At 36.5% G+C, this 27,218-nt stretch overlaps 1 protein-coding gene across 4 annotated transcripts in view; it reads right to left on the reverse strand.

Moving 5' to 3' along the window:
- The window catches only part of LOC127499720 (neuroplastin-like), a 44,403-nt gene extending 17,669 nt beyond the window's left edge, over positions 1–26,734 (reverse strand). The window contains exons 1-4 of one of the 4 annotated variants that reach the window (XR_007926177.1): positions 26,351–26,734; positions 12,870–13,217; positions 5,844–6,021; positions 3,030–3,124 (exon numbers count right to left, since the gene is read on the reverse strand). Coding sequence is in view for 3 of the 4 variants with exons in the window: in XM_051870248.1 (XP_051726208.1) it covers positions 3,030–3,124; positions 5,844–6,021; positions 12,870–13,217; positions 26,351–26,429 (700 nt within the window). In the remaining variant the exon portion in view is untranslated. The remainder of the gene's footprint in view (positions 1–3,029; positions 3,125–5,843; positions 6,022–12,869; positions 13,218–26,350) is intronic. The other 3 variants (XM_051870248.1, XM_051870249.1, XM_051870250.1) reach the window with 3 other exon arrangements.
- Between the last annotated feature and the right edge of the window lie 484 nt (positions 26,735–27,218).

Below are 27,218 nucleotides of genomic sequence, written 5' to 3' on the forward strand. Positions count from 1 at the left end.
ATTTTAAGTTTGAGGCCTTTTTTAGTATTCGGGTCAATCTCAAATTGGTCAAGAACACGTGTAGGTCAGATTTAACATGTTTTTTTATGTTAATTATTAGTATAAATTATATATTTAAATTGCAAAGTATTACAAGTTTTTTTCCCGACTCCCATGCGCGAGTGACGTATGTGTGCGTTTACTTCAATAAAACATTATTTATATATAATTTACATATATATTTCCATGAAATATATGGTAATTATGAAAATATATTGTGGTGGCATTATTTTCATGACAATAAACACATTTTGCCCCAAATTCACATTATCCTAATGCAGAAAATCTCATTTTTATTAGTTAAATAATATATGAAATAAATCATAAATTGCATAATATTTGAAAATCATGATTTGATGTACTGCTGATTAAGAATACAGTAAAAATTACTGTAAAATGTGACCTACGCATTTGACAAAATTAAAAGTAAAAATAAGACATTTTGTTATTTTCTTTTTGCAAAAAAGATTTATTGCAAAAAAAAAGAAATAAAGACTTATTTTTAATTACAAAATAATAATTATTATTGTAATTAATATATGTAATAGTGTATATAATTTGCAAAATATAATTCTTTAATAGAAAATGACTTTTTAATTAAAAATAATTATATTTTTCATATATATATATATATATATATATATATATATATATGTATTTGAAAAAATATATTTAAATTGCATAATATTTGAAAATCATGATTTGATGTACTGCTGATTAAAAATACAGTAAAACTTTTGTATTAAAGTAATACAGTAACAATCTGAGAGAATTTGAGAAAAATGGATATTGCAAATAAACTTAATAGTCTTTCTGCAAAAAAAAATATTGCAAAATATTATTTAACAGAAATAATGACTTATTTTTAATGACAAAATATAATAACTTCTGTTTATTTGATTATGTGGTGAAATGTGACCTGGTCTTGTTTTCATTTAGTAATTTTCTCCATTTTGGGTCTTTGGAAAATGACTAGACATTATAAAATATTCACCAAAACACGATCTAGCATCCTAAAACTGCAGCGCTAGTCCGTGAGTTTAAACGAGAGTGATATTAAGAAGGCGTCGGGCGTCGTGCGGCTCCAGTTGTGCATGTAAAGAGACACAAATAGGACAGGGACAATACGTCAGGATGGGGGGTTGCGCTTCTTCCTCGTGTGTTTCTAGCGGAACGGAGCTCGTGGCACATGGGAGCTGCGCGCTGTCATCTGACAGGCTGCGGGCAGAAAAGCCCGGCCAAAGCGGAGAGCGACATCATTGTGTTACGTAACCAGGCAACGCTTAAAGTGAGCCTTGACATGACGGTCCGGGCATGCTCAGTGCGTTTGACGGCGGTGTCACAACAAATTGGCTTAACTGTGAGGAACACGCAGGCAAGCTCAGACTGTGTCGGGTCTCGGGGGTCCGTGGCTGCGAGGGACGCTGGCGCTGTTTCAGTGTGGATCACAATCCACTTCATATGCATGAAAACATTATCTGTGGCGTCTATAACATTAGCAGAACCTCCAGATGAGTGAATTTCACAAAACCTGTCAATCGATCATATTTCACCACAAAATATAAATAAATAAGGCCTCATTTTTTATATGCAATAATTTATGCTTATTTAAATTATAATTAAAAAGTACAATTTTAAGAGTAAAAATCATAGTATTTTACTGCAAATAAATACATAAATTAAATCGAATAAAATAAAAGTAAAATTATTGTAATATGCAAAAATTTATTACATTTAAAATTAAAATTTTAAAAATAAAATCACAGTATAAGTTATTTAAATTAAAATTAAAAAAAGTAAAATTTTATGAATAAAAGTCATAGTATTACATTTTTTACTGTAAATAAATACATAAATACAACTAAATCTAATAAAATATAAATAAAATTTTCGTAATACACAAAATTTATTTTTATTTTTCAGGCACTAATTTATGCCTATTTAAATCAAAATTAAAATGTACATTTATATTTTATTTTATTTATTATATTTTATTTGTTTTAAAATAAATCAATAGATCTATTTTGTAATATGCAAAAAAACAATGGTATATTTATTTGTCAGGTACTAAATTATGCTTATTTAAATTACAACATTATGAATAAAAATCATATAGATAGATTAAATAAAATTTCTTAAATAATGTGCAAATAAACAAAGGTATAATTATATCTCAGATACTAATTTGTGCTTATTTAAATTAAAATTAAAATATTTAAATGTAAAAGTTTAAATGTTAAAAAAAAATCATAGTATTACAATTTTTATTGTAATATAAAAAATAAATAGAAATTGTAATATGCAAAAAACAATGGTATATTTTATTGTATATTGTTGGTATTGTCAGGTACTAATTTATGCTTGTTTAAATTAAAATTAAAAATTAAAATGTTATGAATAAAAATCATATACATGATAAATAAATGAATACATAAAATCTCTTTAGTAATGTGCAAATAAACTATAGTATAATTATATTAATTATTTATTATTATATTAATATTTAAATTTTAAAATTAAAACGTTAAAAATAAAAAAGTTTTTTACAGTAATATAAAAAAATAATGAGAATCTAATGAGAAACACATTATAAAAACATTTCTGTCAGTCATTTTTTCTTTCCTCTTTTGAGTCTTTTCATGTACAGTCTGAAATATACAGTCGCAGCACGTTTGGCTCGTTATGAAGTCCAGCCGGATGGCTGTCCTGATTATGAGTGACAGCAGCTATCCGGGTGTCACTACGCCACCCGCCGCGCGGACGAAACTCTAACGAGATGGAATCGCGCCGTCTCCACCTTCAGTGAGAATTCAGGACGTGACTGTCTGGATTCACTGTTGCTCTCGAGTGAGTTTATTTTAAGGTGAAGAGAGGCTAATTACAACTCCAAACAATACCTAATTATAACACGGGTTAGGTCTCTACTGGATGGCAACAGCGTTTCGATGGTGTTAACGGCATGTTAATGAGTTTCTGACAGGATTTCTTACCTTTGACCTCAATGGAAGCATTGGCATTTGGAGCCGATTTAAAGGTGTAAACGCACATGTATTCACCAGAATCATCTGCCCTCGGTTTACTCAACCTACAAAACAAGACACAAAAATCACTGCCAACTCAAACGTATAACAATTTCCCAACTCTTAAAGGAACAGTTCACCAAAAATAAACCTTTATTTTCTCCCCCTCATGTCACTTGTATGCTGTTAAAGGATTCAGAATTAAATTTTCCTGGTAATTTCCTCACCCCCATGTCATCCAAGATGTTCATGTCTTTCTTTCTTCAGTGGAAAAGAAATGAGGAAAACATTCCAGGATTTTTCTCCATATAGTGGACTTCACTGGGGTTCAACTGGTTGAAGGTCCAAATGTCAGTTTCAGTGCAGCTTCAAAGAGCTCTACATGATCCCAGACGAGGAATAAGAGTCTTATCTAGAGAAACCATCGGCCATTTTCTAAAAAAAATAAATACTTTTTAACCTCAAATGCTCGTCTTGCACTGCTCTGCGATGCGCCACGTATTACGTAATCACGTTGGAAAGATCATGCATGACGTAGGCGGAAGTACCTATCAAGTGTTTACAAAGCGAACGTGCAAAGACTACGTCAAACGGCCTTTACAAAAAAAAGGTAAAACGGTCGATTTTGGGGTTGGAGGAGAAAATGAGAGTTTTTCGTCCTACTGCGGTACTTCCGCCTACGTCACGCGTGACCTTTCCAACATGATTACATAATGCGTGGAGCATCACAGAGCAGTGCAAGATGAGCATTTGTGGTTAAAAAGTATATAATGTTTATTTTTTTTAGAAAATGGCCGATGGTTTCTCTAGATAAGACACTTATTCCTCGTCTGGGATCATGTAGAGCTCGTTGAAGCTGCACTGAAACTGACATTTGGACCTTCAACCCGTTGAACCCCAGTGAAGTCCACTATATGGAGAAAAATCCTGGAATGTTTTCCTCAAAAACCTTCATTTCTTTTCCACTGAAGAAAGAAGGACATGAACATCTTGGATGACATGGAGGTGAGTAAATTATCAGGACATTTTAATTCTGAAGTGAACTAATCCTTTAAGTTCAACAGACTTTGTAACTATAAACAGAAAAATAACAGTATTTTGGGGTGCGCTATTCCTTTATTAATCATCGTAATATATTACATTATTAATCACCAGACAGAGAACCCTATTATGACAAGGTTTTCAGAAAGCAATTTTCGGGTGGAGATGTATTTTGGCAGCGCGGCGCATTGGGAACATGGACGGGGGACTTCATTACGCAGTGCAAGAGCTGCCGGCGCAGTGCTGTCTGTTCAGGGTGGAAGTGTCTCTTCTGAGCCTGTGACATGCAGTCTGACAGCAGATCGCCTTTCGCCACATCACTCTGGCTTTCTGAAAGGTCTGGTGGGGGGCTTCAGCTCTGATGAGACGTGTTACTAAAGAGATTTTGTGCTTGAACATCCTGATTGTCCTCAGAGTATCTCGTGATGTTACTCTCAAATACTTATTACAGAGATACAATTCCAGGCAAAGCATCGCTTCTGAAACTGCAGAAATCTGACAGGTTATATTTCACCCCAAAGTCAAAAGAGAAATTGACAAATGATATTCTTTTTATATCAAAATAAATAAATAAGGGATATTTTGCTTAAATGGAACCACTGATTTCTGCATCATTTTCATGATATGATTAGCATTACTGTAATGCAAAAAACATTCTCATTAATAACGCTGAAACGAATTTGATAATTCTCATGAAAATGTGTCACATTTAAGCCCAAAATGAAATGGAAAACAAAATTATAAATTATATATATTTTCATTTAAAATATATTTCACATTTGCATTGATGAATAAGGTTTTTAAAGTTTTATTAAGTGTTAACAATGAGATTATGTGGTTTTTATAATCAATTAACACTGCTTTTGTCACTTATTATAAGATGGACAAAATTTGTCACAAAAAAAGTCATTTGGTTTAACCAAAATTTCGGTTTTACCGAATTACACTTTTGGTTACACCGAATGACGATATTTTCAAACAATGCTAACAGGCTGATATCTAGCTAGGTAGCAAAACGGCGATCAAACATTTTATATTTAGTACAAGTTTTTAAAATATTACAACATTTTTCATGTTTTATAGCGGTTGTACTGAATGACCTGATGTTTCGGGACATGCGTATGAACAAGAGAAAACATGAGAGTTAGTTACTTTGCTTCACGACCATGTGGTCCTTTGCAGGTGTCTGAATGATGTCACATCCTGTCACATGATACTGACCACATGACTTGATCTAAAATGGTCCCTTTATCTTGGTTACTCCGAATGACATCAATGAAATTCATTTTTCTGGACATTCTTTCTCATAACAAAGCAACGACTTCTACACATAATTTTAATATCATTTTGCACTATGTTGATATATGATGATATAAAATCATGCCAGAATATGAAATATATACATTTATTACATTTTTACATTTTGTATATATATATATATATATATATATTTATTGTTTTCCATTTGATTTTGGGGTGAAATGACACACTTTCATTCATCCACCTGTCAGCCAGGTGTATTTTCACACTAATCGTGCAGTAGATTGCATATTTTAAACATTTATTTGCAGTGTTGCTCGCTAAACTACTGGAAATCCTGAAAATCCAATTTAAGCATGTTTCCTGTTCGTTTTTATAATCTGAGGGACGAAATGATTAGTCTGTGAAGCATGCCACAGATGCAGTAGAGACGTTCAGCTGGTAAACCCAAAGCAAAAAGCAAATTTTCCATTGAAATCTCACTTGAACATCGTGTGTTTGTGCTCCGTCCTTGTGTTGGCAATCTCCTGTCCGTTCTTCATCCAGAAGGTTTCCTGGTGGGTGCTGTGTGAGTTCGTGAGGTTACACTGAAGGGTGATGGGCAACTCCTGCCCGGTTTTAGGCTGCAAGATCTCCTGATCGGAAGCATTGATTCGTGGCTCTGAAACAAAGGCAAAGTCCTGGACAATTAGAGAATAAAACATTACAAACTTAGTGGACATTCATGCTTCCTTGAGACCTTCCTGGACGTGTACCTGTGTGGGGAACGGAGACAACACATCAAAAAAACACAAGAAATGTCAAATAGTGTCACATACAGAGTTAAAAACCTTGTAAATTAAGTTGAACATATGTCCATTTATAGATTATCTTGATGATTAAAGTGATAGTTCACCCAAAAATGAAGATTCTGTCATCATTTACTCACTGTATCACTTTCTTTCTTCTGTGAAACACAAAAAGAGATGTTTATGTTTGCAGTAAGCTGCTATTTTTCCATACAATGAAAGTGGACGGTGAGCAATGACTGTAAAAACTCCAAAAAAAGGACAAAAACACCATCAACATCATAAAAGTCCACACAACTCATGCATTTGAAGCCATAGCATGTGAGAACTCTTGCTTGACAAGAAGCTTAGACATTGAGCTATAAATAAATCTTTTTGTTTTCCACAGAAGTCATTCAGGTTTCAAAAGACACGAGTTTTCATTTTTGGGTGAACCATTCTTTTTAAGAGCATCTACACCTCCATACTTGCCTTATGTATGCCTGAAATTGGACAAAAATGGCATAATATTTCTTTGTGAAAAACACAAATTAGAAAATAGACACTCAATTTACAGCCGCAGACAATCAAGAATGAAAACTGAACATGCAGTTGTGTTCAGACACAATATGAGCCTCATCAGTTGTACACAAGACCGCTTTTACAGCGTTTCCATTAAATCTGGTTAAACATGGATCATTTCATTTCTATTTAACATGTCAGTTTCTGTTCGGCTTGTTTTCTCTTGGCATTTTATAGCATATATTCAGTGGCCAAAGTTTATCTCTAGTAGTAACGCTTTACTGTTTTAACCATTTATTGTCCAGTCAAAACAAAGAATCTGCAGATTTACTTTAATAAAACACTCAAAAATATTTAAACCTAAATTTAAGAATTATGCATTTGAATGGCAAAGAAAAATCTCCATTTATTTGGATTACAGAGTTTAAATGTGAACAAACGCATAAATTTAATGTGATGCATATTTGTCAGTCAAGATTTCTGCACTCAAAAAATATAGTTTATTATTTACTATTTGCATCTATTTGATTTTATTTAAATGATTATATTTTCAAAATGCATGCATTCATATTTCTTAGAATCAGCATAAATCTGTTCGTTGTGAAAACAATTAAATGAATTCCATTAAAAAGTATGAACATGGATCAAATATGGCTGGCTGTGGAACAAGCAATGTTCAGTTAGTTAAAAAGTATGACATTTGATTTATTGATGATAAATATATAAACCTGGTTATTGTGTATTTAAAACACATTCAATTTATTAGTATAATTACAGAAATCTTGCCTGTTTCTTTTATGTTCTGTATGACTGAAAAATATGCATCGCATTAAGATTATTAGTGTATGTTAAAATTGTGCAATTAAAATGGATGGAAATTTTACATGCAATTCAATCTTAAAGGGATAGTTCACCCAAAAATGAAAATGCTGTAACCAAGCAAATCTCACCCCAAATTGACTACCATAGTAAGGAAAAAAATACTTTGGTAGTCAATGGGGGGCGAGATCTGCTTGGTTACAAACATTCTTCTAAATATCTTCCTTTATGTTCAGCAGACCATAGAAATTTATACTACTTGAGGGTGAGTAAATGACAGAATTTTAATTTTTTGGTGAACTATCCCTTTAAATTTAGGCTTTTGAGCTCTCTGTGCCATTTGACACATTTTACCATTTTTGCTATTCAAATATTCAAATACATTCTACAGATTTGCCCTCCAAATTAAGATGGAAAAATGGTCCCTTTTCACATTTCCGGGGTTCTCAGAAGCCGAAGTCGTCAACTTCAATAGCAGCGAATGGAAACTATAACAAATATATTTTTAGTGTTTCGATTTGCTCCATTAGCAGAAGAAAAAATACATAATAGCATATGACTTTCCAAAAGAGGAAAACTTATCAAGAGCGATCAGAAGCTGTAGTGTTGGAAACACAGAAGCGTAGTTTCCTGTAATTTATTGCCATACGCATTTATTCTGTACATTATAAATGTACATGGGTCAAAGACGAAAAAGTGTTTTCAAGCATCAAAATAATACAGCAAAAATTAAATATCATACATTTTTACCATCATTTATAGAAGACGCCCACTAAGATGTCATTCAGTGTAACAATCTTGTCAGGAATATTTACAACAAAAAATCTATTACTTTTACCCTAATTTACATTTTTAAACTTTGCCACTATCTTAGGTTTTGCCCATTTGTCAGCAAGAATTTTTTACTCATTTAAAATGCAATAAAATTGAGTATGCTCACTTATTCTTTTATATATTTTAATACGTACAGGTCAGAATAAGTATTTTTACATAAATACAAGTGTTAAACTGAACGACAATGAACATTATTTCACCCACATTTTGACATTTTATTCTCCCAAAACGTATTTGAAACTTTAAAAGTAGACGTTTTACTTGCATTTAATGTGCTTTCTATGTATAGAAAATCACTTTTTATAAATTTCTATTGATGCGGACATCTAAATGACTTTGACCCAAATACTATTTTTTAAAAATGAAAAGATTTACAATGTTAATAACTGTGGAAACGTGTCATATGGCAAAAGTCTGCAGGTTCTGTCTGGGAATACAGGCTCAAATAACAAAATATCACTAGTTTTTATGGTCAAACTCTGTCCAGACTTTAATCAGAGCGCGGCGTCCGTTCAGCTGAGCAGGTGTGTGTGTGTGTGTGTGAATCGTTTCGAGCAGCTCTACTGTAGCAACCTCAGCACCCAGATGGAAAATAATCACCCTGCGATTGGCTTGTACAGTAAACCTCTAGATATCATTCCCACTCTGGGGGAGGGGCATCGGATGAGCCAATTAGCATTCCTTACACCTTCTCCTGCAGTTTGGTTTATCCGAGGGGAACGTCACTGCTAGTACTCTCTCTCTCGACCTACCCTCACCTCAACGCATTCACCCGGCCTACACACACCAGCAGAAAATATCTGTCTGGATTGCTAAGAGGCACGCCTGGAGATCCGGACGAAGGTCATCTGGAGGACACCTGCTAAGAGGAAAGAGTTTAATGGTCAATCAGTGGATTTGATTTCCTGCTCACAATCCTCAGCCAACAACAAGATATCGATTTTTCAGCCGGGAAGAAAACTGTGAAGAGAAGTTGAAGATATTAACATGAAGATCTACACTAAAGCATCCTATGGATCTATGAAGCTCAACAAGACCCGGACACTGTCCTCTGGACAAACTATACATTCTTATCCGCAACGTTTCAGCATGTATAGCCTGTTATATGCATGTGATGACGCCGTATCACATGTATATAATATGAAAACACTGACTCTCAGTAATGACAGAATATGAAGCATGTTTTTACAGTTTAATTCATGGACAGTAATCCCTGATCTTTAGTTGACACAAATTAATCAGACTCGACTGATTGGCTTTACGTTTGTGGATCTGAATATAATGTCATTACTGAATCACAGGCAAACAGTAAATGCAAAGAAGGCACAAGGGTCAGTTTCATAACAGATGGCCATCGAGATAAGATTATGATGGTTACAGCTTTCATTTTTTTAGGTATCAAGATAAGGAATTGCCGTATAACTGAAATGACTGCTTTTCCTTGTGTCTTCTTCCTGGAACTTTTCCCAAGGACAAAATACACAGATAAAACACGGCATGACTTCAAAGCGCCGTTAGGCTTTACGCTCTGCACAGGGCACACGATGTCGGGCTTTGAAGTAAATAAAACAACCCACGCAACGCAAAAAAAACAACAACTGAAAAACAAACAGACTAAATCATACCCATATGAAATAAAATAAAGAATGTTAGAGGACACCAGAAACAGGAAGCAACACAGGAAATACAGAAACAGCCAGGATGGACGGCATGAGGAGGAAGGAGTGAGGAGGAGGAGGAGGAGAGGCAGACAGAGAACGAGGGATTTGTCTGGGTTTGTGGTCATCCACAACAAGAGGCTCAAGGGCATTAGGAGAGGAGAGGGACTGAGTGACTATTGAATTCAGTGAGAATCCTCAAAGTCTGCCTGAAGGAAAGGGTGACATTTGGACACACCAAGGTCAAACGATAATAAAATACAAAAGGAATCAATACAACACTGTCCCAATTCAAAACATAAGAACTGAACTCAAATTAACATAATATGGGTTTTATTTTTTAGTTTATAGTAGGGCTGGGCGGCATGACCACAATCACACTATTTTTGCTGCAAATTCACTCCAAATATGCTTTATGTATTACATAATCATGCGCTAATGTCTATTTTGGGATAATCCAGTGATTTAAATACTTTTTTTCAAATGAAAGGTGCTTCAAATCATTTGATTCTTTCCTCTTTTTATATGAACACAAACCAAAAGATCAGATTACATTCATAACAAAAAATATCATGAAACAGAAATTGCACTGTAAATATGAGTGAACGCGCAAAGTCATAAAATAGCTGAAATACATCAGGATTGTGCAAAATTCAGAATTTAAGAACTGATTCATTTTCAGTTGAAGAGTGTGAATTTGAACTGAACTGCCAAAGCATAGCAGAATTTGAACAGTCGGTGTCCGGAAGTATAACTTATAAAACTTTAAAGACAGTCTTACTGTGAGCTACAAGATTGTTGGTTGATAGTATTTGATTCTGTTGAAGCCATCAGCCAGCATTATTTCAGCTTAATCTTGTTTAAAGGTGCAATATGTAATATTTTTGCAGTAAAATATCTAAAAACCACTAGGCCAGTGTTATATATTTTGTTCACTTGAGTGCTTTCAATATCCCAAATGTTTCCAACTGACCGGAAAAGCGGCAGCGGCGCCGGCGACTGTGTCATAATAAAAGTTCCGCTGCTCGCGAGGCGTGTGTTGCGCAATCGCTCCAGCGGCCTCGTTCAGCTCCCACAACACTCGGTCCTGCTCTGCTTCATACTACAGTAACGTTAATAATCACATCCATGAACATGATTTCTTCCCGAGTCCTATCCCTATTCTTTTGCACCGTCCGTTGAGGTGAAGACCACATGTCCCAAGATTCCGCGCTCAAACTTGGCGTCATCAAGCTACGCCTTTGTTTTGAATAGGCCTCTAGCGGACAAAATTTTTACATATTGTACCTTTAACAGCGGAATTCCAGGTGAAAAACTACATTACCCATGATGCTGTACAGAACATTCCACCAATCAGAGTCGAAACAAGCAAAACGCCCCAAAAGCGCTCGTTAAGCCCAAAGCATACTTCAATTTTTACGCATATGCGAGGATCAGTGTACACTGCGTGTGACGCGAATAAATAATTAGTTTATCCACAAGGTGGCAGACGTGCCCTGGGGGCGTCAATTCACAAGGTAGTCGAAGAAAAGCTGCATAAACAGAACAGACCGTAATGCGTGCGAGCTACAGCGACGATGGAGGCCTACATAGACGAGAGATTGTGCGAAGAGGTTAGAAAGTACCTTCATTTGTACAACTCTAGCATGAAAGAATACAAAGATGTTTGGGTTGTAACTCGTGGCGAGAGATTGCTCAAAACGTGTACGAGTCAAATGAAGTATACTTTGCAAGGCTGTGTGTTTGACTGTGCGCGTACGGTCGCGAATGCGTAAAAATCTGTATACTTTGGGCTTTAGCTCCGCCCACTCCCATGAAACACTGCAAATGACAGAGTCAATCTCTCTACGCTCTCAAAATACTTAAATATTTTAATATATATATGCATATTTTGCAATTAACTTAAAATATATTGTTTTTATATATAGAATCAACATTTGTAAATGGCTAGTTTTTTATTTCTCCATCGTTTTTAATTGGATTATGCTGTTTGCAATGCTTCATGGGATTGTAGTTCTTTCCCTCACTAAAGGCGTTAAGTTCACAGTCTTGTACCTTTGTATTTTTTGTCCGATTTTCAAAAACTTCTTTGCTTCAAATCAAAATTTGTAGTGTTGTGATTCTCCTCGTAGCTGGCTGGTTTGGTTCATGGCTTATAACACTTTAACACAGACTTTTTTTAAAATCCCTATGGGAAAAATTAATGGAAAAAATACTTATTTCATAAGGCCTCTAAAAACTTCAAGACTTTTTGTTAAACTTTCAAAGAAGCCAAAAATGCATTTCTAATTCGAAATGCAATTCTATGTCTAGTTTGCTACCTCAATTCAAATTCAGGAATTGAATCGGATTTTAAAAAGCATGGTCAATTCAGTTCTGAATGGTGCAAAACTTTGATATTTAACACATGTAATGCACATCAGCTCTGGATTTATACGGTTGTGTCTACATGCAGAACAATGTGTCAAAACTAAATCACTAAAATCATTAAAATCAAACCCTCTACACTGGAATTGTTAGCAGAGTAAACAAACGTTGGATATTTTAAATTTCACCACAGGTATCCACCTTATTTTTAACGTAAGAGCCGGATTTGTAACTTGAATGTATGAGGCTTCCAGTTATTTTAGCTGCACAAAAACAGTGTTATGTTGCTTGATATTGCAAACTGGCATTCAGCAAACAGTTTGACCGTTACTGCACTTGTTCTAGTTATTTACCTATAGAGGCTAATGAATCAAAGTCTCGCTCATTCACAGAAAATATCTTACTTCTGTGTTGCAAAATAAGGTGGATATATACTCATGCCGCCCAGCCCTAGTCTAGTTGTGATGTTTTTGCACGAGGGACGTAGTGCGACACTACTGCGTGTTTCAGCATCTAGCTACTACAGTACATAGACCACTCACTCTGCAACACGGATATGGTGGCTTGCGTTCGGATCCAGGTGATGGCCGGGTTTTGCCTCAGGTCGTTGCGACGTGGGTCGTTGCTGGCCCGGCACTCGTAGATCCCGGCGTCCTCCAGCGTGAGGCGGGAGATGGCCAGCACGCTCACACCGTTGGCGCCGTAGGCCGTGTTGATGGACACCCGCCGCTTGCGGGCGCCGTCCCACAGCTGCTTGAAGGAGTCCGCCCTGTTAATATCGGCATACCACCACTGGATCTCCGGCACGGGGTTACCGACCACGTCACAGTACAGCTCAAAGGCGTCTCCAGTGAGCTTTATCTCTGACATTGGCGACTTCACAAACCCAGCTGGAGAGGAAGAGGGAGCCATGGAGGGGAAGTGTGAAGGAAAACAGGGAGAAGAAGAGGGATGTGCGAGAGAAACCAAAGCGTCGGATCAGTTGGAAAACACAAAAGAAGAATGATCCAAATGCAAATAAAGAAGAAACAAGCCATAAATCAGAAATGAGTGGAAAACAGTTGGAATATAGTAGAAGACAGAATAAAAGAGCAGGTTAATGGACCCTCGGACGCTCTTCATTTGACATTGCATTACAACATGACCTTCAAGGCTCAAAAGAAGGGAAAGTTCACCCAAAAATAAAAATTTGGCCATCATTTGCTCACCCTCATGCTCTAATATTTGTACATGGCACACAAGTACAGAAACGTTAAAGAATAACAGCATTCAGGTTTGGAACGACAAGTAAATGAAGGCAAAACGTTCATTTTTGAGTGAATTTTCCCTTTAAAACTCATCCTCATACATATTTCCATGAGGGCTTCTTTATTATTTCTACACATACACTATAAAAAAAAAGAAGATTATTTACAAGAAAATATGATTTCAGTTTTTCTACTTAAAAATGTCATGTTTAATTCAATGTTTTACTCGCCGTAATTGTGAAATTTACTGAGTAACACTTTAAAATAAATCCTGTTAGTTAACAAATGGAGCCTACAATTGGAAACTACCTATTTTTGTCCAGGAATGTACGTCTTAAACTGATGCTCTGACCATTTTACCAATATCTTAGATACGTGATAAACAGAAAGTCGAGAAGAGAAAAACATTTGCACACAAAGGAATATATAAGGTGTGAAAGAGTGCAGCGTTATGTTTCACATTGGCAGGATAATTTACTGTCCTTCTTAAGATGCTCAAGGAAACGGCGAGTTTCTCTTTAGCACTTCTTCAATGCCATTTTTCTCTGTCTCTTTGTTTGGTAGAAAATATTGCATGGATAAATAGTTATATAGAGCAAATGCATCTACTTTAAGATCATTTTTCATTTTCAAGTTTAAAAATAATAGTTTTCATTGGCAGCATTTCTGTCTTTACCAATATGTTTTCCATTAAAAATTATGCTTTCTCAAATATTACCTTTCATAATAAAGCTGTTTGTGAATGTAAAAGGTCCGCAAAATTTTAAATATCAAAGTGCGGCTAAACAAATAAAAGTTATTGTTTCCTAGAAGAAAGAATCGAATTTGAACTGGTGAAACGAGTTTTCAGTAATTCCAGTCTCACTTCCTGTTGCAAACCTATTAACAATGTAACAAATTTGCATAATGCCAGCCTATGGTCTTCATTGGCTGCCGGCAAACAGCGTCTGCTTTGCCCCGCCCTCAAACACTAGTTGTAGCCGAGACTGGAAGAGTTTGGTTTGTGTTGTTCATGTCGAGAAGATGCTTTTTCAGTGCTGCAAATCCACTTTGAAGCACTTCAAAAGGATGAGGACTCGCGCTGGAATTAATACGAAAACCGACGCCATCATTATTGTTCGTATCTCTGTGTATCAAGTGCTGAAGAAGAGCCGTAATTCAGATATGGTAATGAGCGTTTAGTTTCCAACACGCACTGTAAGCGGTCAACCAATCACAACACACTGGGCCGTCTGACCAATCAGAGCAGAGCAGGCTCTCAGAAAGGCGGGGTTTAGAGAGACTGAATCTTCGACGAACCGTTTTCAGACTCTTTGAGAAAAGAGCTGATGCTGCAATGCGTGTTATGAGAAAATTAAAGTGTTTTTTGACCTTGGATGTAATTGGATCTATTGTAGGACACGCCAAAACAAAATTAGGAGCTTTTAAAATAGCGTAATAGAGGCAAAAACACAGAGTGAATAAATAGTTATGTAGAATAAATGCTTTTAAGATCATTTTTCATTTAAATTTTATCCTGAAAAAAAATTTTTAGCCACAATTTTTGCCTTTACCAAAATATTTTCCAGTAAAAATAACAAAAAAAAAAAACCTTACTAACAAGAATATCCTTAAGAAGCAACATTGTGTGAAATAATTGCTTGCTTTCTTGTTTTTAGAGAATATATCTTTTGAAATTCATTTGAATTTGACTTATGTAAACTTTTCTTACCTCATTGCATAAACATTAAAACAAGAAAGCATTTTGTAAAATGAGGAAGGAAAAATAAACCGAATTCAAGATATATTCTCTAAAAAGCAAGCCTTATTATTGTACACATTTTTGCTTCTCTAATAAATGCATCTGGTTTTAAGGATGTTTAGATATTTTTTACTGGAAAACAAGACAAAAATCACAGATTGTTTTTGCAGTGAGCCTCTGGGCGCTTAAGAAAAGGTATTTTGCAAAGCTCCAGATGGCAATAACACCAGCATCTCTATTTATCCTGGGAAACGGTGAGATGCGAAGAGATGATGCCCTTCGAGATGAAGTTATTATCGTAACGGATTACCGAGCCTGTAAATGAAATGATTCATGAAGGTTTGCCGGAGTTTACAGCATTACAGCTCACAGTAAGAGAGGCTGAGCCGACGGAAAGGTGAATTTCACGGGCGCAGAGAAAAGAAATACGCCTGCATCACACATCAGATCTACTCACGACTCGATTACGCTCGACCCCTGATGGTTTTACATCGTCCCTGTTTATCGTATCAGATTGTCACATGTATCCGTGAGATGTCAGAGCTGACTAATGCACAGGTGGCGTGAGCTGCAAACATGTAACCTTAGTCACACACAGTCTGGAGGAGATTCGGCTTCCTATCAGCTGAATCTGAAAACTAATCACCATTACTCACAAAATATCATGGAAACATGGGAGGTTGCTTATCACAGTTGTGTCACACACTGAAAAAATGATTTTTGTCTTAAATATTGTTTCAGTATAAACATTCTTAAATCAAGATACATTTACTTGAGCATAAGAAGATATATTAAAATTAAGCGACTTTATGCTTAAAACAGGAACAAACATTTGCCAATGGGGTCAGAAAAACAACTTGTTTTCCCTTTGAATTAAGTTTATTTTTATGACCCATTTGGCAGATATTTTTACTAGTTAAACTTAGAAGTCAAACACAGTTGTTCTAATAGATCTCACTAGGGTCTTTTTCTCAGGAGAAACATCTGAGAAGCAGGAGACTTCAGTAAAAGTGTTACTGTCTAGGAGAATCAACTCCGGATCTCATTTGTGATCGTTCTTTCCTCTGGGCACAAATATGAAATATCGCATTGGCATGATAACGGTGCTCATGGTTTCTAAACTGCAGTTCGGTTTAACCTTGGTGCGTGATGAATGCGCCCGTGACGCCGGGCTAGGCTCGACTCCAAGAACCAGCGACTGCTGAAGATGAGACTCAATCATCCCAGAGCGCCTCGAGCTCACGATGGGTCTCATTTACAGACGCGCTGCAGATCTACAGGACAGCGCTGGAACTCAGCAACCAAAACATCAATAAAACGTGTCAAAATGTGTTCGGGCTGGGCGATTTATCTAATATCCATGATATAACATAATCTACAATACCATTTGTAATTTCTTTCTCAAAGAAATGAATACTCTTATGACTCAAATAAATGCTGTTCTTTTGAACTTTCTATTCATCAAAAAAGAATCCTGAAAAACTAAATGCATCCCGGTTTCCACACAAACATTAAGTTTTCAACATTGATAATGATCAGAAATGTTTCTTGAGCAGCAAATCATCATATTAGAATGATTTCTGAAGGATCATGTGACACTGAAGACTGGAGTAATGATGCTGAAAATTCAGCTTTGATCACAGGAATAAATTATAATTTAAAATATATTCATATAGAAAACAGTTATTTTAAACTGTAATAATATTTCACTATTTTTACTGTATTTTTCAGCCTTGGTGAGCAGAAGTGACTTTTAATTTAAAAAAAATCTTACCGACCCCAAATTTTTGAACAGTAGTGAATATGAATTAAATATAAAATTAAGCAAAAGTGTGAAAAACTACATTTTTAACTTGATTAACATTATAAACCTTAAAATTTAATGTTAAAAAAAAATTAAGATTTTTTAGCTTCATCACACAGCCCTATTATCAATCTCTATCTCTATCTAAAAGGATATTTGGAAAGTAATTTCACATTTTACACTCCAAAAACTGACAAAGGAAATATTTTGGCAGGTCATTCAAGAAGACTAAGGTGATTTTGTCATATAATCTCAGTCTGACAAATGAACCGGTGCTCAGAGGACGCCTAAGCTGTCTTTTAATCATCATTCTTACACAAATAAAAGACGGATCAAGCTCAGTGTGTTCATCTGTCTCTGTTCAGGAAAATGACACTACAAGACAGAAATGTGCAGACATACTTCACTAACAACAACTGAGCTTCTTTTCAGGCTTAAACATTCATGGATCTAGAAATGTAAGGTCAACATGGACTCTTAAAGTCCTGATGTTGTTTTTGTGCTCTACTAGAACAGGTTTTCCTGCTTGAATGTTGATTATTTTCCTCATATTCTCCATTGTTGCAGCTCCTCTCTTCCCAGTCTGTCAGTAATGCTCTGTCTCTATGAAGCCCCTCGTTCTGAAAAGCACAATGTGCTCTGATTGGTCGGCTGGAGCAGTGTGTTGTGATTGGTCAAGTGCTTTGAGCGTGTTTGGGAAATGTGAAACAAGAGTCGCGGCACAGGAGTCAGATTTAATTTATCATGAGAGTGAGGAGCTGACTGATAAGACGATGGCAGAAGATTCGCTTTCAAAGATAAATGTAAAAGTGCATATTAAAATGTGTCCCGCCCCTTACAATAACCGTCAGTTTCAACACACTACTAACTAACTCAACCAGGCCCCGCCCCTTTATTCTGCATATGAATTATTTAAATGAGGAATATTGTGAAGAAAACTCAAGATGGAGGCGTTTCAGGGAGTTCAGAAACACTGACACTGATATAGAGAAGAACTGGAACTTTGCAGAGCTTTTTCATGATCAAACAGCAACACTACACACTAAAGAAAGATGAACGTAAAAAAGCATACCAGGTTCCTCTTCAATGCACGTTATTCTAAAGATCAATATTACCTTGATTTCAAGGCGTTCAGCTGAGCACCTGCTCAGAAACAGCAGAGAGACTCTGAAGGAAGCCGTATGTGTGGAGCGAGCTATGAAAAGACACAATTTTCACTTAGTTGAATTCCCTGCCTGAGGCACGATCACGTGAACCATAATTATATTCTCTCAGAATAAAGACATCCGTGTCTGGAGTTTTCAGCCACCCTAACGAACAGATTGGGCTTTCACACCTCCTCTACTGGAGCGCGATTCTCTGCAAGCCTCCGCGGGAGCAGAAACATCTGGATGGTGCGTACAGCGGTGAATAATAACATGCATTCACTGAGGCTTTCAATCAGCACCTATCAGGGAAATTAGCTTATGCTCCTGATGCATGTTCATACGTCTCGGGATAAACTCAAAAACATCATGCAATCATGATTCAATTTCATTACACTCTCAGGGGTCAAAGAGACGTTCAATACTGCAATGCTTCTAACATGCACACTGAAGTCGTTGCATATTGATAATCGCTCACTGCAATAGATGCTTTTATTAACGGCATCTCGCGCCAACTTAAAAAGGCGTTTAACGGTGGGATTTGGCAGCTTGAATGTGTTAACAGGATCACTTGAGTATTTCACCTCTCCGGTGAGAAATACGGCTCCCTGGAGGACAATAAAACACCATGTGGACCCAAAAACACAAGGCCACATTTCCACACACACACACAAGTGTTGAGTAGGTGGAACGGGTCACAAGTGTCTGCCTACCATATTAAACAATAATCACTGATGTTTATATCATGATTTTAGAGACACGATGCAGTGCATATCGCATCTATTTCTGTGATTTCTTCATCTTTTTTCATCACCTGTAAATTGCATATGGACTATCAAACACAGGTGGTAAGAATGAGTCATTTTTCCTGCAGCCCGGTAGAAACTCTTAACGGCTCTCGCAGGTGTTACATGAATTCTTGGTAAATCTCAACCAAGGAGTTAATGTGCTGCCATTGCAAAGAACAACATGTTTTTTATACATGCCCAACATGTCATCCGATTTCAATGCACGATATCGGCCACCATATCGGTATTGGCAGATATATGTTCATTTTTAATGTTATCGTTATCGGCCCAATAATAAAATTTGGCTAATATATTAAAGCTGATAAATAATGGATTATATCAGTTATCGGCTTTCAAATATTAAGGATTATCGGTATCAGCCAATATATGTTAATTTTTAATGTTATCCGCCCAATAAGAAAATGTGGCCGATATATTAAAGCCAATAAATAATGGATAATTTCGGTTATCGTCTTTCAAACATGAAGAATTATTGGTTATCGGTATCGGCCGATATATGTTAATTTTTAATGTTATCGGTCCAATAAGAAAATTTAGACGATATATTAAAGCCGATAAATAATGGATTATTTCCATTATCAGCTTTCAAATATAAAGAATTATCGGTATCGGCCAATATATGTTAATTTTTAATGTCATCGTCCTAATAAGAAAATTTGGCAGATATATTAAAGCCGATAAATAATGGATTATTTTGGTTATCGGCTTTCAAATATAAAGAATTATCGGTATTGGCCGATATATGCTAATTTTTAATGTCATCGTCCTAATAAGAAAATTTGGCCGATATATTGAAGCTGATAAATAATGGATTATTTCGGTTATTGGCTTTAAATATAAAGAATTATCGGTATCGGCCAATATATGTTCATTTTTAATGTTATCGTTATCGGCCCAATAAAAACATTTGGCCGATATATTTCAGCTGATAAATAATGGATTACTTTGGTTATCGGCTTTCAAATATAAAGAATTATCGGTATGTGCAAATATATGTTCATTTTTAATGTTATCATTATTGGCCAGATAAGAAAATTTGGCCAATATATTAAAGCCAATAAGTAATGGATTATTTCCTTCAGCTGAGACACTTCAGATGCACACTGTCCACCATGATGGTTTTGAATTGCTTGAAATATGATTGAAATCACTTCAAAAAGGAAAATATAGATAAATGCAACATGTACAGCACATTTTATAGGCCACATAAAATTGTAATGATATAATATCATAATTATAAGTATATTTGGGACATGGCTTTTAATGGTGAGACTTTTATTTTTGTAATCAGGCTCTCAAAAATTATATAAAAATTTGGATTTAGATTTATTGACCAATATATCGGTTATCGGCTTTCAAATATAAAGAGTTATCGGTATCGGCCAAAATGTTCATATCGGTGCATCCCTACAAAAAATGACTGTATATATGACAAAAAAACTCACATGAGCTTTAATCAGCATAGGATTTATATTTATAACAAAAGGTGGAGAGAATCATTTCTGTGACACTAGCGTCACAGAACATAATTGCAAAAAACTCCCAAACACACCAATCAATCAGATACAGTAATTCCTGATATTTTCTTGCAATATTATATGGAAAAACACAATCATGCCACTACTTTAAATTGAATTGAAGATACATCACCTTTAACGATTATAATCGTCTTTTTGTATTTTTGTCTTGTTTTCCAGTACAAATGTCTAAACATTTCTAAATCAAGATACATTTACTGGAGATGCAAAATGTCATAAGATGCCTTGTTTTCCGAGAAACTGATGCAAAAAAATATCTATCAGTGTTTTCCACTTGTTTTCCCTTTGAATTAAGTTTATTTTTCTGATACTATTGGAAGCTTTTAGTTTCGTTTTAAGCATAAACTCACTTTATTTTGATGAAATTTATCAGAAAACAAGATTTTGTATCTTATGTCATTTTGCATTAATCAACATAATATTTATATGAATAATATACATCTACAACTTCTTTGAAGTTTCTTCCATTTTTAACAACCTTCACTAGCTCATTTCAAATGGTTCTGCAGTGTGACAAATGAATTAAAAGTACAAATATTTCAATTAATATGAGGTCAGAAATGCTGCATGTTTAATAATTACAAGAAGACTCATCAAAATGCAGTTAAAACGGTTTTAGATAAAGTCACACCACATCAATTACCCATAAGCCAAAGATATGAGCATATCTGCCTTAAATAGGATTAATGCTGTAATTAACACTCAAAACTTAAAGTTCACCCCAAAAAAAAAAAAGAGTATTCAGTCATCGTTTACTCGCCCTCATAAAAGGAGACGTTCAGCAGAATGTTCATACTGCTCTTTCTTGTACCAAAAAGTCATTGCAACCATATCATAAAAGAAGTCCTAAACCTCTTATATGTCATGAGGGTGAGAAAATGATGACAGAATCTTTACTATCCCTTTAAAAACACACACACCTTCAATCACACGGCTGTCGGCCACGGATGTCACAGTAACTCGTGGGCTATTTATACTCAGAAGAGTGCCTTTATACTGTGAATTGTTCATGAGGCCAGATTAGACATGCTTCATAGACATATTCACGCCACAAGGAATACTCCCTTTCCATCAGAGCGAGATTATAGTCTGTAATAAAGCATAAAAACCACACAACACTGACCCAACGACCAACACAAACCTCCCAATAAAGCCAGTCCATTAAGAGTTACTGGATTCCCTTCCTCACAAAATAACTACAAAGCCAGTTCTGTGCTCCTCGTGTCTGTTCTAATAATAGGCGCATGCAGCAGAATGAAGCAAAGCCATTTACAGTCCTGCAGATATCTGTTGCTGCACAGTCAGTAATGGCTCCGGGCTCTATATATACACACTACACACTGTTTACATCTTCATTCCTACAATCAGATTAATTCATTAATAGAAGAACGAGCTGCAGGTAACGCAGCGTGTGAAGGGAAGGCGGCAGCTGCTGTGTGCAGATGTGAGAAGCAAACAGCAATGCAATATTAAAAACAGGTTTTCCAAACAGATACAGCGATTCCCGCCTCAACTCACACCATTGGTTGAGGCAGCGTTCACGTCTCAGGCTGCTCCTGATGCTTAAATAGATCAAAGCAGATTTTCTTACAGTGACTCTGAATATTTAGCTGGGATATAAATTTTAACATACATTTCAAACAGTAGAGCATGACTATGGTATTGTCAAGGTCATAGGTTCAATTCCCAGGAAATGTATATGTTCATTGTCTTGATAAATGTTTATTTTATATATATATATATATATATATAGAGAGAGAGAGAGAGAGAGAGAGAGAGAGATTTGTGTGACTTTCATTGCATTAAAGGTGTATATTTTTATCAGTTCATGCATTCCCTGGGAATTGAACCCATGACCTTGACGATACTACCATCATGCTCTACTGTTTGAAATATACTTGGTAAGAATATTTAGATATTTGTACTGGAAAACCAGACAAAAATTAAAAAAATTAAAAAGAACATCACTTTTTGCAGTGTAATTATTTATTACACTGAATATGTTATGCCAAATGTTTGAACTAGTGCTGTCAATCAATTTTTCAGTAATTAATCGCGATTAAATCGCATCTAGCATTCAAGTTTTCAATCAATTATATAAATATATTTTTATATTGTAATAATTTCACATTTAATCTCCAAATTAATGTATAGAAACATCATATAGGGCCCTAGTTTAAGGTCTAAGTGTCTGAATCCGCTTTTGCTAGTTTAACCGGTGCATGGTCTAAAAGGGTTGTCCCTATTCTCTTAATGAGTCATGGGTGTGTTTTGGGCATAACGTGCAATAAACCAATCAGAGTCTCATTTCCCATTCCCTTTAAAAGCCAGTTGCGCTTGCACCATGGCGGATTCGTTATTTACATGATGGAATTTGCAAGCGGAAAAACTGAACGCTTCTCTAACGAGGAAACGGATCTGCTCGTGTACGAGGTTAAAGCAGCAGACCATCTACGGGACAAGCCAGATTCCACCAAAGCATTTTTATCTTTATGCACACAATAATAATCTTTTACATTATAATCCTTTTATTTTTAATATTTGGCATGTTTGTGTGCTGCTGCGCATCCTTCTGTGTGTGTAATAAGCAGAGCGTACGCGCCTATAGGCTCATATTACTAACACGCTCTTTAAATAACAAAACAAATATTGTGCCATTGACTTTAGAGCAGGTTTTTGTTGGTCAATGGAGCAGTCGTTTTCAGGTCCTCAAAATATCATCACGCCAACAATGTGCATAAACACACCTTGTTTTCAGACCAGCATGGGCGAACAGATGGGTGCGAGTACATTTGCTATTTAAACAACGTGCCGTATTAAGGATGTGAAAATGATAACTGGGTCGGGCTGAAACTAGCCAAAAACACTTGCGTCGCGCCTGGTGCCACATTGCGCCAGGTGTATGATAGGGTCCAAAGCCAACACATTTTAAATATTTGATCTAACAGGTTAGAAATATACAGAAACTGAATAAAGTTATCAAACACTTCACTGCCGAAATTATAAATTAAATACAGATTAATCCTTATTAAAGCTACAAAAGTTATTCAGTCGAAAGCAGTGAGTGATTTTCTCTTTTACTTTTGTTCTTTGATTAACATTAATGATTTATTAGGCTGTTGTCACTTTAAGAGATTAAGCACATGACGCAGATCTAATACACATCCAATGTCATTTACGGTCTCTTTACGGCCATTTAAGACTTTAACTAATTTAAGACTAACATGTTAAACTGGAAAATTTAATTGCACGCGTTAACGCGTTAATTTTGACAGCGCTTTAAACGATGTTCACCTCACAAACCAGGTGCTTCTACTGACAGCATTTGATTATAAACACAAAGAGCTTTTAACTACTTTTGCTCGGTCAAAGAAGCAAGTTTACAGAACAGCACTCCTCAAACCCTACAGTCAGCTCAAACATCGTGGCTAAAATGACAAACACTGGATGACAATGCCAGTTCCAATCTGACTGATTGTCTTTAAAAACACAGAAACTTTGGTCACTTTATATGGTCTCTTCCTTGTGAGCTGGCAGTTCTTGGTCAGAATAAGCTGTAAAGACGATATGACAGTAGTTAAATGCCTAGATACTAACTACAAAACATGCCCACTAAACAGATCTGCATCAAATAAGATGCTTGTTCTTCTGGGGTTCTGAATTATTGCGTTCAGCTGGTCTCAGGGAACACTGATTTAATTCTGGCCATATTTTAATAATAAGACTGGAATATTAAGTCTTGAGTGGGCCGTAGTGGAGCTTCAATTCCAGAGTTCAGCCTGAGAAAGCAGACAGTCGTGCTCCATGAAGCCTACAGAGGGGCTGGAATCTGTACGGTTAGGCTTTACCAAACAATAGCTGGATTATCCAGGAGAGCCACTGACCTTATGTCTGGACAATCAAAGCAGACCTTCACACACACACACACACAATCAAGCATGCACATGCACACGCACACATACTCATACACTCACATACACACTCACGTACTCACACACTCAAGCACATGCACACACACACACACTCAAGCGCACACATACTCAAACACACACATGCACACATACACAGGCACACGCGCACATACACTCTCGCACACATACACACAGGTACACACATACACTCACACACATAGGCACACACAGGCACACACTCACACACACACCACACACATATACACACTCTCGCACACATACACTCTCAAACACACACATGCACACACTCAGGCACACACACGCTCTCTCACACATGCACACACACTCATGCATATACACACACATTCAAGCACACACACATGCATACAAACTCATGCGCACACACACTCACACTTACACACACACATTCTCACACACACACACACACAAACACACTAATGTTTATAACACTAATAACAATTCTTCCATACAAAACCCTGAAAAATAGATATTCAATAGCATTTTCCATTCCACAGGGGAAAAACTGCCACACAGATATTTTTAACATTATCTCATCATTTTTTGTCCATCAATTGAAAGTCTAAGCAATCAATATTCTTCAAAATATATGCTTTAAAACGTACATGACACATCATAACAGTAATGCATATGAATTGAGTGGTTTAATCCAAATCTTCTGAAGAGACACGATCACACACACACACTTTACTATATATATTTACTGTTTAAAGTGCTATATATACCCACAATACAAAAGTCACAACTAGATATAGTAGTGAATTTCTCAATGAAAAAACACTTTCTCAGTTTAATATATATAGTCACGATAAATAAACCAACATTAATCTGTTAGTTTAAGTGGCCCGACATGCAACACTTTTGGGAAACCTGTTTGATAATCATTATTTTGCGACAATATTCAGTGCAGAAACTCCACACTTCACATCTGACCAGCTCTTTCTCCCTGATCTGACACTTAAAACCACTTTCACTGGTGCAAGCCAGGTTAATCAGTCACATTCAGATCATCTCAGGATTGAACACATGAAGAACTGGAACAATATACAGCCAGACATCTGCGCTGCCAGAACCTGCTTCTGCCCAGATCACGTTTGAAGCTGTTTTTTTGTGATGCATTGCACAAAAACAGCCTTTTGGACATAAAACTGACTGATGCTTCAGTGTTGTTTTCTTTTCCCTTCCCTTCCCTTTTTTTGCTGGCTGAGGAGGGAATACCCTGGCCTTGTTTGTCTGCAGGTGATGAATCTGCCCTCTCCTGGTCACAGCTGTGACTCTCCAGAATGTAAAGTCAGACACATGCCTTCAGGGACACGCACTCATTATTTACTGCTCACAAAGCCACTGCTTTCCATTTCAAAAGCAGAATAGCTCCAACTGCATATTAGCTCAGAATAAAACCATATTTTATATTAATAACCAGCAACATCAGGGCATAATGTTTTGGGTTTCTCCTCAAACACACACAGGAGTCATGAGATCTCCTCATCGGAAGTGTGAGGATGTGAATGTCAGAAGGGCGAGTGTAAACAACACGGATTACTCTGGAGAATATGAGCAGGAGGAAAACACTCCTTATAAACATGAGCACCTAATATTAAACGCCCTGACAGAAAGTGCATCAATGCCAACTAATTCCCACTTCGGTCGCAAATCTCTTCTCCAGCCTGTATGCCCCACAAATCAACACGACTGTAACGCAGCGGGGTGTCTGTCATCATAAAGATGGCATCGACCTCTAAAGCAGATTACACACAGATCCCGGACGACCGCGTCCCGTCATCCTTACCGTTCTGAGATGATACGTATGGGAGCATCACGTTTCCTTGGATGAGGAGCAGCGCGAGCATCCCCGTGTAGGACAGCATCCTGCAGGAGGAGAGAGACGGGACACGGCGAGCTGAGGATGAACGCGGAGCGGCTTCAGCCGCAGAGGATGGCGGAGGAGGAGCGCGGACGGACGGCGAGAAACGCGACAGGAGCTGCGCGGCTCTGCTGCATGGAGGACGGATGAGGATGAGGACGCTGCTGCTGCCCGGCGCTCAGGGATGCTGATGCTGCTGATGATGATGATGGGCCATCGGAGTGTCCGTCATCGCGAAGAACCTTCAGCTGTCAGTGCGCGCAACCCGAGGCTCATTCGCGCGCATCATCAGCTGTCGGCGCGCGCTCCCGATCGCTGTGCCTCGAGCGCATCAGCTCTGCGCAGCTTCAGCGCCATTCAATCACTGTGGAGTTTAAAAAAAACAATACAGTAACACGCAGTACAATGAAAATATATTTTCAGTGTGTTTATATTAAGATATAGAGGGGGATAATGGTAACACATTTTACTCCAATTAATATTTCTTAGATTATTAATCCTGTAGATTATTTCTGAAAGACAATTTATAGTAAATACAAACTTTGTACTGCATTCCCAACAATAACCCACCATATATATATATATTTCCCCCAGGGGAAAAAATCAAATTTTTATTGCTCCATTTCATTTAATGAATAATAAATCCGATCTATTAATGAAACACAAAAAAAAAATGTACCTACAAAAATGTCTTGATGCTGTTTTGGCCGATAGAGATTATAATTAATACATTCTATAAAATTGCAACATTTAAAACATTGTATTAAAAATTGACAACTTGCTCCAAGCTCAC

Source organism: Ctenopharyngodon idella, chromosome 18 (genome assembly GCF_019924925.1).
Source record: "Ctenopharyngodon idella isolate HZGC_01 chromosome 18, HZGC01, whole genome shotgun sequence".
In the NCBI taxonomy this organism is placed as follows: domain Eukaryota; kingdom Metazoa; phylum Chordata; class Actinopteri; order Cypriniformes; family Xenocyprididae; genus Ctenopharyngodon; species Ctenopharyngodon idella.